This window comes from Periplaneta americana, chromosome 13, assembly GCF_040183065.1.
Source record: "Periplaneta americana isolate PAMFEO1 chromosome 13, P.americana_PAMFEO1_priV1, whole genome shotgun sequence".
Lineage (NCBI taxonomy): Eukaryota > Metazoa > Arthropoda > Insecta > Blattodea > Blattidae > Periplaneta > Periplaneta americana.
Window position 1 is genome coordinate 2265967 of NC_091129.1, and position 18751 is coordinate 2284717.

Sequence of the window (18751 nt, forward strand, 5' to 3'; positions counted from 1 at the left end):
GACCAGTGCAGTTTCAAATGTTGGCAAACAAAGAAACAAATGCTAGGGATGCGATAAAATTAAACAAATGCTAGGGACGCGATAAAATTGTGCGATAAGCAGCCATGATAGGTTGAAATACGTCCTTTCGTACCGTTTTATTGGTCAAAAGTAGTATGACGTAGTAAGAGTGTAATAGTCAGATTAAATAAATAAATTAATAAATAAATAATAATAATTAATAATGACATGGAGTTTTCAGACTTTATGCTGAACACATCTGTAGATGGAGACGCCCTGTCTCCTCCTCCTCTCAAAAACAGAGTTCAGAAGCAAATATAAATGTGATGAGGTCTGGAGGTATGTAACAGAGTCTTGTTTGATTTGGTTAGCTCAAAAATGTGACATACTCTTTTGTTCTTCAGTGGCAGGAATGGTTACTCTTCAGAATCTGCAGAACCTCGCGACCCTGCAGAGTCTACCACAGGTCGCTTCCCTGGCCGCAGGTCTGCAGGGCATGGCAGGCCTGGGCACCCAGCTGATCAACACACCGCTCAACCTCAGCGCAAGTGCCACAGGTGGGTAACGTCAACGGGAAGTCAGAATCACCATCTACAGGGTGTTCAGTTCAAAGAGTGTCATGGATCGCTGTATGTCGTCACGTGGCTAGTCGATGAGCCTAGAGAATTCAATCTTCCTACACTTCCGCAGAGGTGTATTACTTATCTGCCAGAGAAGTTGCCTAGCAAGCACGGCGTTCATTCAGAAGAGTACTTACCGATACGTACCGTAACGCCGGTAGTGGCAGGAATGTGAACTGTTTCGAAACACGTACTGAGGTGAATTTTTTCTTACTGTCGGGATATGGGGAGAGGGTTAAGACGATTACTTACGTATTTGTTGACATTAACTTCGACGGTCAACATGGACACGGAGCATTTGATTTGTATTGTGGAATGTTGCCGTACGCAACCTATGATAACAAATACCCTGCGTACGACTTGGCCGCGCAAAACACAGTTCGAAAGAGGTTATGGTAGCATACAGACAGTACAGACCGCCATCTGTTGCTACGACGTTCAAGTTATGCCGTACACCAGTAGTGTCAGAGTAGTAAGCTCCGAAACCGGTTGTGGTGCTCGAGACGTCCAGTCGGAGCGTGAACTTGCTTATGTCTGTGGAAGCACCGGAGCACGCAACGAGTTATAATGGAGCGCTCCGCTCCGTTTAGGCTGTGTCTGACAACGCTGCCGTACACGTTCTCAAGTTCAGATTGAACGCCTTGATTAATAGGCAACTTCTCTGACACAAAAGCTGAAACTCGCTTCAAATCGCTGACTCATCAACAGTGACGTCACGACACACTTTGAAATGAACACCTAGTAGTGCACGCAATGTTCTTAGAAAAGTGTAGGGATTTAGGATCAGTCGACTGTACCACCATTCCTGGGCACATCTGCAGTGTATAAAGTAGGAGTTCTCAGACTGGTGCGTCTCCGATATTCATCTGGGGCTTCGCAAATTTTCAGTATATGTACAGTACATATTTATTTTATTCTAATGTTGTATCTTTAAATTTAAGAGAATACAGGATTGTTTCCGATCTCTGATAACCAGGCTTCGAGACTTCGGACCCAATAGAGCAGTTCAGTGGGAAATCCGCATAACGGCGTACTGAGTATAGTGGTAAAGCGTACAGTGGGTGGGGGTACTGTAGAATGAATGCCAACAAATACGCAAAGAAAAACGCTCTGGATTTGAAGGTTCTGACGAATAATTTGGTTTTCATACAAACTGTGTCTGAAACTACAGGGACATCATTTTATTTTTACTAAAATTTTTTAATATTAATCTGGCTATACCTTTCTATTAACGATTGAAACAGGAAACACCGTTTGCTACCCCTTCCATGACTGGAGTAGGTATAGGAGGGAAAAAAAGTAGTTCATCCATTTAGCCTACGTAAACTAGGATATATCGCAATTTTGAGTTTGATAATTTTCGTTACGATTTTTGTTTAATAAAATACAATACAGCATTAACAATGAGTGTTTTTACTCACGAACTGAGCTATCCATGCGGACGTATTCATTATGCAGTGTATATTATACTGTCTACAACACATTAGCGTACAATATAGAGAATGAAGTTAAATTGAAAAATAATCATAATATGGATATTGAAACAATTTTTTTTTAAATGGTGGCCGTTCATTTCGATACAGGCTTCAGTTCTTTTGTGCATATTATCGCACTATAGACTATTCCATCTAATTCCAATTACCAGTTTCGTCCTTCGTACGAGTAACTCATGTTGAAATAAGTCTATACCTACTCTATAAAAGAGTACCTTACGTACTGTAAATTCAATCTTCACTTCTGCCCGATCCGAAAAGATAAAATTACTCAGAAATGCTATCTACTGTCCGTTCAAGTGGTTATGTCGCAGGGTCGTAGAAAGGGGGGAGGGAATCACGTGACAGTTAATTACTTAACGAGACCCTTTTATTTAAGTTATTTTAAATACTTGTGTAATATTACGTAGACGTCCAATTCCTAACAGAAATTAATGTTTTCAGAAAAGAGCTAAGACAGCCCAGCTACTAGACTTTACAAAGGGGCGAACAGAAGCAGGTGGGGGAAACCGGGATGCGACGTAGGCAAACGGACGACAGTACTTGTGCGAAAATATGATTCAATATTGAAAGCTCTTTCGTCACTGGAAAACGCGAACATATTTCTGGAACGTACTATACTCACTCAGTACTGCTTACGCGCCCTCGGCTCTGTATTGTGAACGGTTGGAAGTTTACTAGTAGAAGGGGTGGGAGTGAAGTACATTCAAAAACTCAGGTACAATAAAAATTGAAGTAAAAATAAAATGATGTCCCTGTATTACACGGTTAGAAAAGTCAGAGCAAGAGATGCCGGAAGCCCTCAAATTAGTGGAGGAAATGACACAGAGAATTAATGAGACACCAAGTACACAGGTTACTGAAGGTGTAAAACAGAAGAGGAAATCAATTTTATGTAAAAATAACGGATATAGAGCATTGTGTAATATAAACAGTAAATTTGTGGACATAGAGTCACCCGAGAATAAAGGCCTGTCTCTTAGAGACTGCAATGATGTTAGGTTTTTTCGTTTTGCTCCTATCACGTCATGCGACGCAGAGCCTAGCTTTTAACAGTACAAACTGTTTTTGGCAGATAAGCGAGAAATATTTACGTTTGAGACACTGAGAATGTATCTTGTAGTACATTTCAATTCGGTACTGTAACTGCACTTCCTAAAGACGACCAATAGGATAAATGAAGAAATTAAAATTGCTACATGCTTATTTCCACCATTAACACTGTGTATAATTAAACACAAATGCTTATAAAAGACAGGAGAATAAATGCTTTTCACATTCTTTTGACATTGTCATTGTGTAATGTATATTTACTTTCAGAATGTACATGTGTGTGTTTCCCCATACTACCGTACTCTACTCTAATTAGCAACGTTATTACCTCAACACATCTCTACCTACCTGCAGCGAGTCAACAAGCTATAGTGCATGCGCAGTAAACTTATTGTATCGGGTCCAGAGTCTCGAAGCCTGCTGATAATGAATTTGAATGACGTCATGTGCGTCAAGAATCACACGACAGCTGAACTGTGGCGCGAGGTGACAGACCAGTAGTGAGTGATTTCATAATCAGAGTGCACGGTGTATCACAGTAGCAATGCCCAAGAAAATCGAGCCCTTGTGGGAGGGCTACATAACAACCATTTCCGATGCCAAGTACAGTTACGTGAAAATCATAGGAGCCTGCAAAAAACGTGGTTTCGTTATTTCCAAGAAAGGCGTCTTGTGTGTACCTAATAAGACTGGCAAAGCTCGGATGGGATTAATTCCAGAGTGGAAAAAGCAAGCAAATCCATTCACCGTCACAAGTCGCTGCACCCCACGAGATGATACAAATTAATTCCATTGATAAAGGAATAACATCAGATTTGTATGATGGGCAGTTGATATCATGGTCTATGAAGAAAGGGATTGCTATGGCAACAATGAGGTAAGTTATTAAATATTATAGCATGGCAAATCGTTTAGTAATAAAGAGTCTTCCAATAAGAGTGTCCTACTTTTAACATATAACACTGTTGTGTTTATGAAGCTATAGCAGTCATATTTTTCCCATGGTTACAGTTGCTATTGACAAATAATAATATAACGTTACACCATTCCACAACGTGTAGAAATCATTAAAATGTATTATTAAAAAAAGTCATCCATTCGCCAAGCATTTTGTGCATTACATGAAGAGTACCGGGATTATTTTTGGCCCCAATCGGAAGGTATGGATCTCAGAAACGTCTGGTTTCAGCAAGATGGCGCCACGTGTCATACTGCTCCCGAAACAGTCAACCTTTTGAGGGGGAAGTTCAGGTGCTTCATCATTTCGCGTGGTGGTGATGTTGCTGGCACCACAGATCATGTGATTTAACGCCGCTGGATTACTTCTTATGGGGTTATGTTAAATAACAGATTTATGCCAACAAGCCAGAAACGTTAATGACCTAAGGAACAATATCACGTGCGTTATTGAGCCTGGTTTATGCAGGTCTGTTATTGAAAACTGGAAGACACGTACATGCGCAACCCAACGTAGTCGCGGCGGCCATTTAACTGACGTTCTCTTCCATACGTAATGGCATTAAATGTGTTTCAAAATAATAGTAATTAAATAAATAAACCTCTTTCGTTTATATAATTTATTTGATTTTGAAAGTGTGACCAGCGAATAGGGATTATAAAGAATGGACACTGAGCGAATTTTCCTGTGTTTTGTTTCTCTGTGCACCAGGGTTTAGTTCCACTTTCAAGCGCTAGAGGTTAGTGTAACCGAGCATACACTAAGATAATTGAGTTATAGAGTTGAGACACAGGATCCAAAGATCGCCTACCTTATTGCATAATCCAGTAACGCTTTGCTTCAAATAAATTCAAGTTAACAGCTTTTCCTTATTTCTCAGTGACAAACTAGTTGTAATAATATTTTTTTATATATTTCATATATAATAAATTATATTATAAAAATAATGTATCAAATTCGTTTAATATTTATATATAATATAATATAATATAATATAATATAGGTATATGGTTTTACTTCTCGTAAGAGTTTTGTTTTTCCATTTTCAGCGCTATCAAATCATTATATATTTTAATTGTTGAGGTCAACGTCTCAACTCTCATTGTAAAGGAACTCTAGAGTCTAGACATTACAGTTAATGACGGATTTATTATTTTATGGGTCCAATTTATTTTATTTGAGTACATAATGTACCTAGATGTATTAATTGTATGTGTTATATTTCCGCTGTGTCGACTGCTAGCTGGTGTGATGTCAGCGCCAACTCTAGGGAGAAAGCAGAATCTGACGCTCTAGCTGGCTTGAAGGTAATTGAAATCAGTCCGGCTACATCAAAGGTACCGACGCGAAGTGTCCACTCTTAGTTACCTATACGCTGGTGTGACATTCTTATTGGAAGATCATTTATTAATTTTATGGCACAAGTTATAACAGAAGTCATGACGTGTTAGTTGTCATGGAGATATTTCACGGAGATGTGGCGTATTACAGGTTCGCTGCCGACGAGTTGCGCCAGTGCGTCCCCGGCCCACTCCGTCGGCAACCTGCTGACGTCTGCAGCAGCCGCGGCAGCAGCGGCCGCCCAGCCCACCAGCGCCCTGCCGCAGCTGCTGGCGGCCCCGCAGCCTGCCGCCATGCCGCAGTTCATCCTGGCGTCCGGACAGCTGGTGCAGGGCATCCAGGGCGCCCAGCTGCTCATCCCCACCTCTCAAGGTGCAGTACTCATGGACATTCCGGTGGATGAGCAGCGAACTAACGTTTTTCGTATTCTTAAACCAGCGTTAGCGATAGATAGATAGATAGATAGATAGATAGATAGATAGATAGATAGATAGATAGATAGATAGATAGATAGATAGATAGATAGATAGATAGATAGATAGATAGATAGATAGATAGATGGATGGATGGATGGATGGATGGATGGATGGATGGATGGATGGATGGATGGATGGATGGACGGACGGACGGACGGACGGACAGACAGACAGATAGTAGATGGATAGGTGGGTGGGTGGGTGGGACGATAGGTAGGTAGGTAGGTAGATAGGTAGATAGATAGGTAGATAGGTAGGTAGATAGATAGATAAATAGGTAGGTAGATAGATAGATAGATAGATAGATAGATAGATAGATAGATAGATAGATAGATAGATAGATAGATAGATAGATAGATAGATAGATAGATAGATAGATGGATGGATGGATGGATGGATGGATGGATGGATGGATGGATGGATGGATGGATGGATGGATGGATGGATGGATGGACGGACAGACAGACAGATAGTAGATGGATAGGTGGGTGGGTGGGTGGGACGATAGGTAGGTAGGTAGATAGATAGATAGATAGATAGATAGATAGATAGATAGATAGATAGATAGATAGATAGATAGATAGATAGATAGATAGATAGATAGGTAGGTAGGTAGGTAGGTAGGTAGGTAGGTAGGTAGGTAGGTAGGTAGGTAGGTAGGTAGGTAGGTAGGTAGGTAGGTAGGTAGGTAGGTAGGTGGATGGATGGATGGATGGATGGATGGATGGATGGATGGATGGATGGATGGATGGATGGATGGATGGATGGATGGATGGATGGATGGATGGATGGATGGATGGATGGATGGATGGATGGATGGATGGATGGATGGATGGATGGATGGATGGATGGATGGATGGATGGATGGATGGACGGACAGACAGACAGATAGTAGATGGATAGGTGGGTGGGTGGGTGGGACGATAGGTAGGTAGGTAGATAGATAGGTAGGTAGGTAGGTAGGTAGGTAGGTAGGTAGGTAGGTAGGTAGGTAGGTAGGTAGGTAGGTAGGTAGGTAGGTAGATAGATAGATAGATAGATAGATAGATAGATAGATAGATAGATAGATAGATAGATAGATAGATAGATAGATAGATAGATAGATAGATAGATAGATAGATAGATAGATAGATAGATAGATAGATAGATAGATAGATTTAATGTCATCCAGCGATTTACAGCCATAGACAACGTCAGAGTAGATATATATAATAGATGGCTACTACAATGTGAATAAATGTAAGAATATAAAAAATAAATACACAATCACCAGATAATCACAAAACAGGTTAAAAGTTTTAAAAGAAATAGTATAAAATCAGGTTAAAATGTACTGATTTGTACAGATTTGTCAATTTCATGCGGTTAAAACAAATAGTATATAAACCTTATATTTCTAAAATCATTGACACTGTAGATTGGATATGATATGATATGATATGATATGATATGATATGATATGATATGATATGATATGATATGATATGATATGATATGATATGATATGATATGATATGGATCCCGTACAAGTAACCAGTCGATAGCCGGGGCTAGTTTAGCACGCTCATAGTGCGGGCTAGCGAAATGTCTATGAATAGCACCCTAGCAGGGGCGGATGCAAGGGGGGGAGGATTAAGGGGATATATCCCCTCCCGAAATTTTGAGAAAAATACGAGACAAGAAACAAAAATAATATTAATTTTAATTCGTGAATGTACATAGGAATTAGAGGGTTTTCCACGTAAATTCTCTTTGCTAAAATGTTAAATTCCAAGAACTGCAGGAAGACAAACACAGCGTTCTTACTTCAAGACAGAGAGTCATGAAGAGTATTTTAGGCTCTTAATTTTCCTTCTCTTCTTAGATTCTTTTATTAGTCAGCTCAAGGACAGGTTTTTAAATCATAAGGGAATCCTGAAGTCCATACAAACTTTTCTGCCTAAAAACATAGTGCGAGCATCAGATGAAGATTTAGAAACTGCTTTGAGGCTGTAGTAAATCAGTGGCCCAATGATGTTGATGTATCACCAGAGTCTAATAGATACAGTCACGCTACTCAAACGTATAAAATATGCCAACATTTGACAGCTGGCGCGACAGTAGCCCTCTAGCGGCAGGCAAGTTAAAAGTGTGCACACGACATATAACACATCAAAAAACGGGTTTTGCGTAATTTATTTTATATTTTTATGCTATACAATAAGTGCATATGATTCTTACTAATTCTACTTTAGAATCCTGGAAGAATTTTACACGCAGTTAATCTACAAGTTTCAGAAGCTGGGAATAAACGTAATTCTTTCTGCTCCTTACAACTGAATCATGGCCCTGATCACGTATCATGGTTTGAAATAATATAGGCCTAATTGTTTGTACGTGGACGGTTAATTCAATTAATTCCTAAATATATTTATGAACCACTGGAACTCTATATTTCCTGTGAGAAGAGTCAAAATTGTAGGGCATATCTTGTAGGGTACATCGCGTGGTGAACTCCTCTCCCTATTTCCTGAGAAATTAACTATTTTCCATACCGCAAATTGGGGTAAACTCGGCCGCTGAGGTAAACTTAAAAATAAAAATGGGGAAGATTTAAACCTTAATTTGACAGACATTGATTTATGAAGTTCATTATGTTTTCATTTTTTTTTATTATTATTTTGAGTTGCTAATAGTGCTAATATTATGGTTTAAATTTTTATGGAAAGTTTACCGCATTTTACATTACATTTCCAGTTTTCACACATAAGCTTAATTTTAACTTACCCTACCTATATAATATGTAATTTACATGCATTTACTGTTATTATGACGTAGGTGAGAACAAATGAATACACAACTTTGTTGAAAAAATTGTGACTTCAATTAACTCAGAAAATGTAGGCATAATTTTATTTTCAGAGCAGAAGTGGTGTAAGTCAAAATGGGTAATGAAGGTTAAAGTAAACATTCTGTAAAGTACAGCGCAAAGTAGCAGTTAATATTGAATTTATTTAAACTATTAGTAGTCAGTGAATAGCACGAAGGATATATTAATTGCTACTTTGCCCTGTATTTTACAGAATTTTTACTTTAAACCTCATTACCTAATTTTGACTTACACCACTTCTGCTTTGAACGGCTCAAATAATCACTGGTAATGTAAAATCAACACCAATAACAGTCATGCAAATTATTACAGAAAAGATTGCTTTTTATATTGGATTTAAAAAGGCTCTTTTATTTCTTGAGAACTTAATACGTCTGCCACATGAATCTACACCAACACATCAGAAATTTATCGACACAGTCTGGATTTATTCAAGAAGTGAATATTTTGCAAAAGGATTATAATACGCCATGAATTCTTAAAAAAAAATTAACACCATAATCCCTACTTGAATGCAATATAACATTCAACTTTTGAAAAATATAAAGAAAAAAACACGAATACAAAAATTATGGAATTACTTGCATTAAAAACTGTAGATACATTATCCAATGTATGGTTACACATGTACACATGATCTCTGCAAAACAATAATATAATGTAACAGGTATTTACTTTGTTTTTATTTAAACTCTCCTTCCTGACATACAAATAGGTAACTGACAACTAATAAATGTTTTATATAACACAATACGTAGGCTACCTACAGCGTGGATTATAGGTTATGACTGAGTTATGATTTTCTCTTGGTCTTTAGGGAATCTGAAGAACGACAAATTCGGAGATTTAAACTTGTTGTTACTGCAATTTTCGTCATTGCACACATTGCCTTTATTCCGACGCATGATTAAAACGTTATTATAACATCTCGCATACCTTTAAAGCACGGCTGGCTGTATCAACCCTATGACCAGTGCCTTGCTTGCCGCTTGAGCGCTGGTGTCGTGAATGTTGGCAAAAAAAGTGTTGAAGTTGCGCGACTGTATATATTAGACTGTGCTACCCAAGCCCCTACAGTCTCGGCTGCGCGAAACGAGGAAACCGGGGCAAATTGAACGCTGCGCTTGCCGCCATATTGTTGGAGAGCAGACGCATAATAGCAATACGTAAATCACGCAAATTAGCGCTGTGATAATCTAAAATTGACAGATTATGGCCATTTTCGACATTTAACGTAAAATTAGGACGAAATAAACATATTCAAAGTTTCATTGATATGCGTTAGAACATTAAAGAAAAGAAAATACGTACGCAGCAATTTATAGAAAACATACTCATACATCCATAAATAGGCCTACACAATACACATTATAGCTTGTATAATTTTACGATAATCAGCAAATTGTTAGGTTTCAGAGAATCTAAAGTTATATTAACATACATTACTCTTAGATCACAAGACATAAATATATGCACCTTGATTACACAAGTTCTTATTATAATCAAATTCTTAAGTGAAATAAATATGTGATAATCAGTATAGACTTGTTGTTAAGTTTTAAAGAATCGAAAATTATATTACCGATACTTCTAGACCACAGGACATAGGTAATCTGGCAAAATATAGTGTGCGAATGTAGCCAAATTACATTGAATTTATTCTTCAATTGATCTGTATAGCGCTAAATGCGCTGATCGATCAATAAACCATTAAAAAAATCTTCAATTAATAAAGGGAATGCTATCAATTATAAAAAGTATCGGTACCTAATACATTGCAAACAATAGGTAATTTGAAGACCTAAAAACTAAACAATCACTTTATGCAAGATAAAAAAAAACACATTTTTTATGTGTGGATTTTTTACATATTGTATTTTTATTTTAAATAAATAAAATAGATATATTATCATTGCTTGCGGAGTGATGGTACATAATTTTTATGCAAATATGTAATATCAATAAGATGCCATTCCTTGCTTTTGTTAATAAAATATATGTCCGGCAAAATGTAAAAGAGTTATTTATAGGTGAACTCTGAATCATAAGTCCACAAAGAAGGCTTAGCTATTATAGTTATTTACTTATTTATTTATTTATTTATTATCTGTATATTTATTTATCCATATATGGATCTTGAATGAAAGTTTATAATCTTGCAGATAAATTCATTTACATAATAAAAACAAAAATTTATCTTTCCACTAATGTTTTAACATATGATGTGTAAGTCTAAATAATTCACTCAGTGTGATATTCTACAGTCTGATAAGCAGGGAAAGGATTTATATGTAAATACATATTTACTTATAAAGCTAATATAATTTATATTTTGCATTATCTTTATGTTTCACAATGTGTAGGGTTGAAAAATCCTACTTTTATTTTCCATATTTTTCCATATTTTAGAGTTTAGTACATATTTTCGTTAATTTCCATATATTTTCCATATTTCATATAAAACAGTCCATATTATATTAGGTTTAACAATAAAACAAAACAAAATTCCATTAACTTTTAAAAATACATTTCAACAATAGAGATTTAAACACATGTTCAGTAATCCCTTTAACATCAGAGTTATTTGAAAATTAGCAGTCCTATCAACAATGGGAAAGTAAGTTACAAAACTGTATTAATTTAATTTAAAATTTTTAACAGACTTCAGTTGTGCAGCTCAACAGTTAAATGCCAGTCAGAGTACACATAGGTTCAGTTTTGTAAATCATACTATAAAGACGGTAAATATGCCAAAAGTACGTCATTCAGTCAATTTAAAATCAAAACTAACAAGTTACATTTCAGAATTTAAAGAAGATGGTTTATCAATTGACAATAAAATATTATTTTGTAATTTGTGTCAGTGTGCAGTATCATCTACACAAAAGTTCCTGGTGCAACAACACATTACAACTAGTAAACATCAGGCCAACAAACAACTAAATTCCAAGCAGAGACAATTGTTTTTAACACAACCAACAACATCGAATGTAAGATCTGAGTTTAACATCGACCTGTGCCGTTCTCTCATCTCTGCTGATATTCCTCTCTACAAACTAAAGAATAAGGTCTTCAGGGAATTCCTTGAAAAATATACTCAACATACAATCCCGGATGAGTCAACACTTAGGAAGACGTATGCTCCATCCATCTACGATGAGACAATACAGAAGATAAGAGATGAAATTAAAGATAGTTCAATTTGGGTTTCCATTGATGAGACTCCCGACAAAGAAGGTAGACTTGTTGGTAATGTAGTTATCGGTTTGTTAAGTGAACAATATTCTGAACGAATTCTTTTACATTGTGATGTTCTAGAAAAGTGCAATAACAAAACTATAGTTAAACTGTTCAACGAAGCTATGGGTATCCTGTGGCCAAAGGGTATTATGTACGATAATGTGTTATTCTTTATTAGCGATGCTGCCCCTTATATGGTCAAAGCTGGACAAGCATTATCTGTTGTATATCCTAAATTGACTCATTTTACTTGTGTGGCGCATGCATTTCATCGTGTGGCAGAAGTGGTCAGAGACAATTTCCCTAAAGTAGATTTGTTGATTTCATCAGTGAAAAAAGTATTTCTCAAAGCTCCCAGTAGAGTTAACGTGTTGAAAGAAATGTACCCTGAAATTCCATTGCCACCAAAGCCAATTTTAACTAGATGGGGTACATGGCTAGAAGCAGTTGAATATTATGCCGAACATATAGACTCTATTAACAATGTTCTCCTTGCATTGGACTCTGAAGATGCAGTCTCAATTGATACTGCGAAAACAGTTACCTGTGACATAAGTGTGAAGAATGACTTAGCTAACATTCAGCATACATTTTCATGCATCATAAAAACGCTCAAAAGTCTCCAAAATAGGCACCTTTCACTATCTGAAAGTTTTGAAATTATAAATAGTACTGTGGAACAACTGAATCGTGGTAGAGGTAAAGTTGCAGATGCAGTAAGAGCTAAGGTGGACACTGTACTTTCAAAAAACCCTGGATATGAAGAACTACAAAAGGTTGTTGCTGTGATGAGTGGTGAATCAACAGTGAAGATTAACTTGGACTTATCCCCAGCAGACATTGTGAAATTGAATTATGTACCAGTTACTTCTTGTGACGTCGAACGCTCTTTTAGTCAGTATAAATCTATCCTCAGAGACAATAGAAGAAGATTCACTTTTCAGCACTTGAAAGAAATGTTTGTAACCTATTGTTATGGTAACAGACAATAAAAATTGTGTTTTGTTGAAACTACATTGGAAGATAAGGTACGTCCATTATATTTTTTGTTTAGTTTGATTAAAATGTACCAATATTTAACGTACATAGTCATTTTTTTATAATTTTAAGTCCATATTTAATTCCATATTTTGGTAAAAATCCATATTTAATTCCATATTTTGGTAAAAATAACTACATATATATTTACATATTTCATATATTTTTAGTCCATATAAATCCGTTCCCTGCTGATAAGTATTCTTTATTGTCGTAAACTACTGATTGATTTTAATTATGTTAATATTGTAACAACAGAGATAATATTATATCGTACCTTTTGCAAATGGCTTGGAAAATTAAACAGGGATGGTATTATCGCCACGCTCTCATGGTTAACATTCGGCAGGTCTTTGAGCGGCCTCATGCACTAACATTCGGCACGTCTTTCAAATTTAATTGTATTATTGTTTTCAGTTTCTTCCATTATTAAATGACACTTATTTGTCTAATCCACGTGGACTAAAACCGAGGTTGCAATGTCTTGTGCTGAGGACGAACATTAAGGTATGTGATTAAAATTATTATTAAAGAGTTATTATTAAGAGTTAAGAAAGCCAACATAACGAACTAGTGCTTATTCTTATCGTGGAAGTAGACGTGACAACGTGACGCTTAGAGTGAAACCTACAGAGCAACAATCGGGCGGCAAAATTATGTTTTAAAAGCACACCGCACGTTATTGTATGATGCCGACATGTTAAGCATGAGTCCGCGGCGATAATATATCATCTTTCAAAATTCTATTGCCATTACTTTCACACTGTTCACTAAAAACACCCGAGACAAAACAAAGGACAAGTATGACAATCGTGTTTACCGCTCTATTTCTACCAGTAGCATGGCGGCGTAAACATGCGCAGACTGGTTTCAATTTTGGACAGCACACCAGCGCTCTGTGTGAGTCTAGTATACTATTATAACGTCTTTGGTGCTACCACGCTGCCAGCTGATGGAAGCTAGCAATTGTCGTTAAGATAGCCGACGTTAAAACATTCATTGACAATCGACGCGAAGGTAAGAAAACAATACAAAAATTGACAGAGAATCAAAGACGAAACGTACCAATGCTAACGCTGTATGCAAAATAAATATCGCCAAGAGAGTTATTTAAGCACTCGTCATGTGGGAACGGTAAGTTTGGCAACTCAACCGTTATTACCATAGCAACAGGCCTACCACGCTATGTGACATTCAGTTGTTTTTCCGATCGCAACGCTCCTACCATGTCCCATCTTTTTTTTTTTTTTTTTTTTTTTTTTTTTTTTTTTTTTTTTTTATTCAAAAACAAGTTATAGTCGTGTGATCGCTGTCGTACATTCGTACATTTTTGGGCCACATTATTTGTATTGACATCCACTGCATTACGATTAAACCTCAAATAAGTCAATGCCTAGAGCAGGTTTCGCCATGTACAGGTGAGATTATGATTGAGGTAGGTGAGGTTACAACTTCAGTACCTCTTCAATCCGAGTTTAAAATATTGAAAGTTACTTCATTGAGCTTTGTTGACTGAAGACGTAACACAGATTCATATGTTTCAGGTATTGCAACGCAAACCATCCTTACAATTCCAGTCAATCATGTGACGAGTGGGCAAATGGTGAATCTTGCCCTCAGCAACGGACAGGTGGTCACCACCACGCTTGCGAACCTCCAGACGCTAGCGCAGCCGCACCACCTTCTCGCACCCGCTTCTGCCGCTGCTGCCAGTACAGGTAACCAGAATCTGCCAGATAGGTGTGTACTGGTGACTTACACTAACCCCCACATTGTACAGTCAGTGACACTGTGATCGGGAAGATCTGTAGCTCAATGGGCGCAGAAATTTGGACTCGGGCTAAACCAGAAAAATCGCAAGCTATAATAATGAGACATCAACGAGCATTATTTATTTATTTATTTATTTATTTATTTATTTATTTATTTATTTATGTCTATAATAGGGCAAAGCCCCAATTACAATAGACAGTACAGATTTGTTAAAAAAAAAACACACAGAATTGCATATAACATGAAAAAAGAGATAAAACAGAAACAAATGCAAGATACATGTGTAATTACATTATATAAAATAGATCTGACCACTGAACTCAATCGAACACGAAAATAAATAATACCACAGTTACATAGGCTGTGACAAAACAGTGAAAAATTTAGGATTAAGCTTATATTTAGATTCAAATTCAACTTTCCAAAGTCAAGTGACATACATAGGCCTACATAAGAATATGTGGTAATTTGCTGGGAGACGTCGTTGCATATAGACCACTTTTACACTAAACCTAACCTTAGTGTATACAAAGTATACTAAAACACTAACCTAACCTGTCACAGATTAAGGAAAAGGTAAGGTTAGGTCAGTTTAGGGTTTTAGTATATCTTGCAAAAACAAATTTTAGGTTTAGTGTAAAAGAGGTCTATATGCAACGACGTCTCCTAGCAAATTACCAGCAAGACCTCTGGCTTCTGTTGCATTCAAACAATTATAAAATACGATAATTTGGTCCAGGGAGCATCCATTTTTGGTGCAAAGATAATTTCGTTTGGCGTGTTTGTTAAATTGAAATTACGAAATGGCGTTCCTGTGCTTAACATTTAATATGTCCCGTTTCGATCATTGCGATTCTTTATTCATGAACTTAAATAGCCTAGCCTATGATTTGTCCACAGAGTTCACAATACCTGCGTTTGTAACATTAGAAAATTCAATCGTGTACGGTACTTATGTCACTAAAATTATTGTCTTGGGATTCATTTAAAGAAAGACAAATTTTCAATTCTCTCTTATTACTATCTGAAATCATCCACACTTTCACGCTCTTTTATCTAGCGTGTCTTTCGTTCACTTTCACTACCTCGAACCCGGAACCTTCTCTCTGTTCCTTTGGACAGAACATCCTTCTACTCGTCATCTTTCTGTATCCAAGGTTCTTGAATTCTCTCCCTGATCATATCGGAGACTGTCGGACAATATCACAATTCAGGTGTAAACAAAGAATCACAGTCTTCTTCATGGAACTGCTTGCTAAATACTTTTCGAGTTGCAGAACTAGGCTTAAGGTAATGCACACCCACAAAACGCAAAAAATGATGAAAAATTACAATTTTCAAAATATAACTATTTTAATAGAGAATTTTCGCCCCTTTAATTTGATATAATAATTTTCGATTTATGCCTTATGGTTTTCCAGATAAGTCTCGTTTTCCAAAATTCTGCGTCATCAGGCACGGTCACTTCTACGAAGATCACTCCAAAAGTAATGCACAACATTTTTTTTTAATATATTTTTTATTCTAAACCTTTACAATTTATGGAGGTCATTTGAAAGGTGCGGGGATTATGTGGAAAAGTGACGTATTCTTCCTGAAGGATGTATCTACATTCTATGAAAATAGCAAAGCTGTAGGATAAAAATGTAATTTGTAAAGAAATGTTGTGGATTACTTTTGGAATGATCCTCCTAGCTGCCAATCCCCTCGTCCAGCATTCCTTGTAAAATAAACTTCTTTCTAGTCCCAAAATAGATGCATAGATATCAAGGCATGATCATTAGATTGAAAACACGTTTTTACATAATGAAGTAATTTATAATCTTTTACTGTTAGTCATGAAACTGTAAATTTGTGTGTCAATGATGTTGTACGTCATTTTAATAAGAGTCCAAAAGTAGAAATTAAAATTCTGAGGAGGATGGGCATAAACCCTGGGACAAGCACCATAGCAGGATTTGTTGCATCAATGGAAAATAAGAACAAAAATGTCAAAAAAACATTCAACACCTGAAGTTAAAACAAGGCGGAGGTATTTGAGAGGCAGAAAGAAGCTGAAACTGGACCGACATGAAGCTGCTTAAGGGGTGACATATGATGATGGAGTCTTCTAGGCTCTGAAAGTTTGTGGCTCATTTCCTGTAAATAGTAATTTTAGAATATTTAATTATTTTAAACATGATATCTCAGTCAAATATGGTGATACCAAGAAGATATTGGTGTCATTTTGAAGCTTGAAATGTCCCCCAGTGCCTGACAATGAGTAAAATAACATTAATATAATTAATAATTATCTATGGATTTTTTACATGATATATGCAACATAAAATATTAGTATAAGTTACATATATGGTAATATTTAATTAATGTAAATGAAAATAAAAAATAGCTCTATGTCAGGCACTAAAGAATAGTTTTAGCTATAAAACAGTGAAGAAACTGTGGCTCTATCTTAAAAAGTACATGAGCTATCATATTTCAAGTTGCATGTCAAAATTATGAACAAAATAATTTTTATAAACTATTTAGACATAATTTCAAGGGATCTGTTCACGTCATTCTCTTTCTGGTGCCATTCTCAATTATATAAAAATTTTACAGAGCAAAATTATGCAAAACAAAATTTTTTGTATGTAAAGGTGTACATATACCTTAAGCCATAATAAATATAATAACTACATTACCAGTCATATTATCAGTTGTATTAACATAATATGTTTATATTATAATGTCCTATTATTATTATTATTATTATTATTATTATTATTATTATTATTATTATTATTATTATTAATTCCTCCTCTTTTTTCTTTGTTATAAGTGTTCTTTAGTATTCCCTTGTGATCCTGGTGATTCTCTATTAGACTTTAATGTAATTTGCATTATTTTCTGTCACTGTTTGCATTTGTTGTGTTTGTACGTGTTATTAGGTAGGATGTAAGAGAAGTCCTATGTTCTTAATCCTGTCAGATTAAATAAATAATAAATAAGTAAAGCCACTATGGTGGTCTAGTGGCTAGAATGCTGGACTTATAATCCCTTGGACCCAGGTTCGATCCCTGGTGTACCCCTGATTTGTAACTTGTCCAGGTAACACAGGGATTTTATTCGTGAAGCTCAGTTCCCCTTGTGGCATCCTAACAAATTTCCATCATCATGTCATGTCATCTCATTTTGGGTGTAGTGTAGACCAGCCTCATATGCTGCACCCTGGCCAATGACTCTGTCAATTAATTGATCTACACAACTGGCTTCATATGGCTGAATGACGAAAAGTCAAATACCCGTCATTAGAAAAAAAAATTAATCTTCTTCTTCTTCCCTTCAAGTATTAGGCCAAATGGCCTGTTACGATCTCACAGTTGAATTTTCAATCCAGCGCTTCTTTGGACGACCGAGAGATCTCTTCCCGTTTGGAGGATAGTGGAGCATAACTTTTGAGATTCTATCTCTATGCATGCGATGCAGATGATTTATCCAGTTGTTCCGATAATGTTTTACTTGATTAATTACAGGTTCTAGTTGCAATTCTTCCATTACATCTTCATTGCGTTTGTGATCTCATTTCGTATATCCCGCTGTATATTTCATAAATTTCATTTCATTAGCCGTTATTCTGCTTTCGTCTTTCTTCCTCAATGTCCATGCCTCACTGCCGTAACAAAGTACAGGTCTCGCCAAGGTCTTGTAAAGGCGAATTCGAGTATGCCTTTGTACTAGGGAAGGTTTCATAATGGTGTTAATTATTCCCATTGTTTTGGTGTATTTAGAAATTTTCTGTGAAATGTGTACTTCATCGAAAAAAGATAATGTGTATCCGAGATATGTAAAATAATTTATCCTTTCTAATATTTTTTAATCTAAGCATATTTTGCTAGGCACAAGATATT

At 36.2% G+C, this 18751-nt stretch overlaps 1 protein-coding gene across 4 annotated transcripts in view; it reads left to right on the top strand.

Moving 5' to 3' along the window:
• Nucleotides 1-18751, top strand: part of pdm3 (pou domain motif 3) — a 1106201-nt gene that overhangs the window by 1018038 nt on the left and 69412 nt on the right. For all 4 annotated transcript variants that reach the window (XM_069842807.1, XM_069842806.1, XM_069842809.1 and 1 more), the window contains exons 6-8: nt 405-557; nt 5616-5837; nt 14633-14806. In XM_069842807.1, coding sequence (XP_069698908.1) covers nt 405-557; nt 5616-5837; nt 14633-14806 — 549 coding nt within the window. The remainder of the gene's footprint in view (nt 1-404; nt 558-5615; nt 5838-14632; nt 14807-18751) is intronic.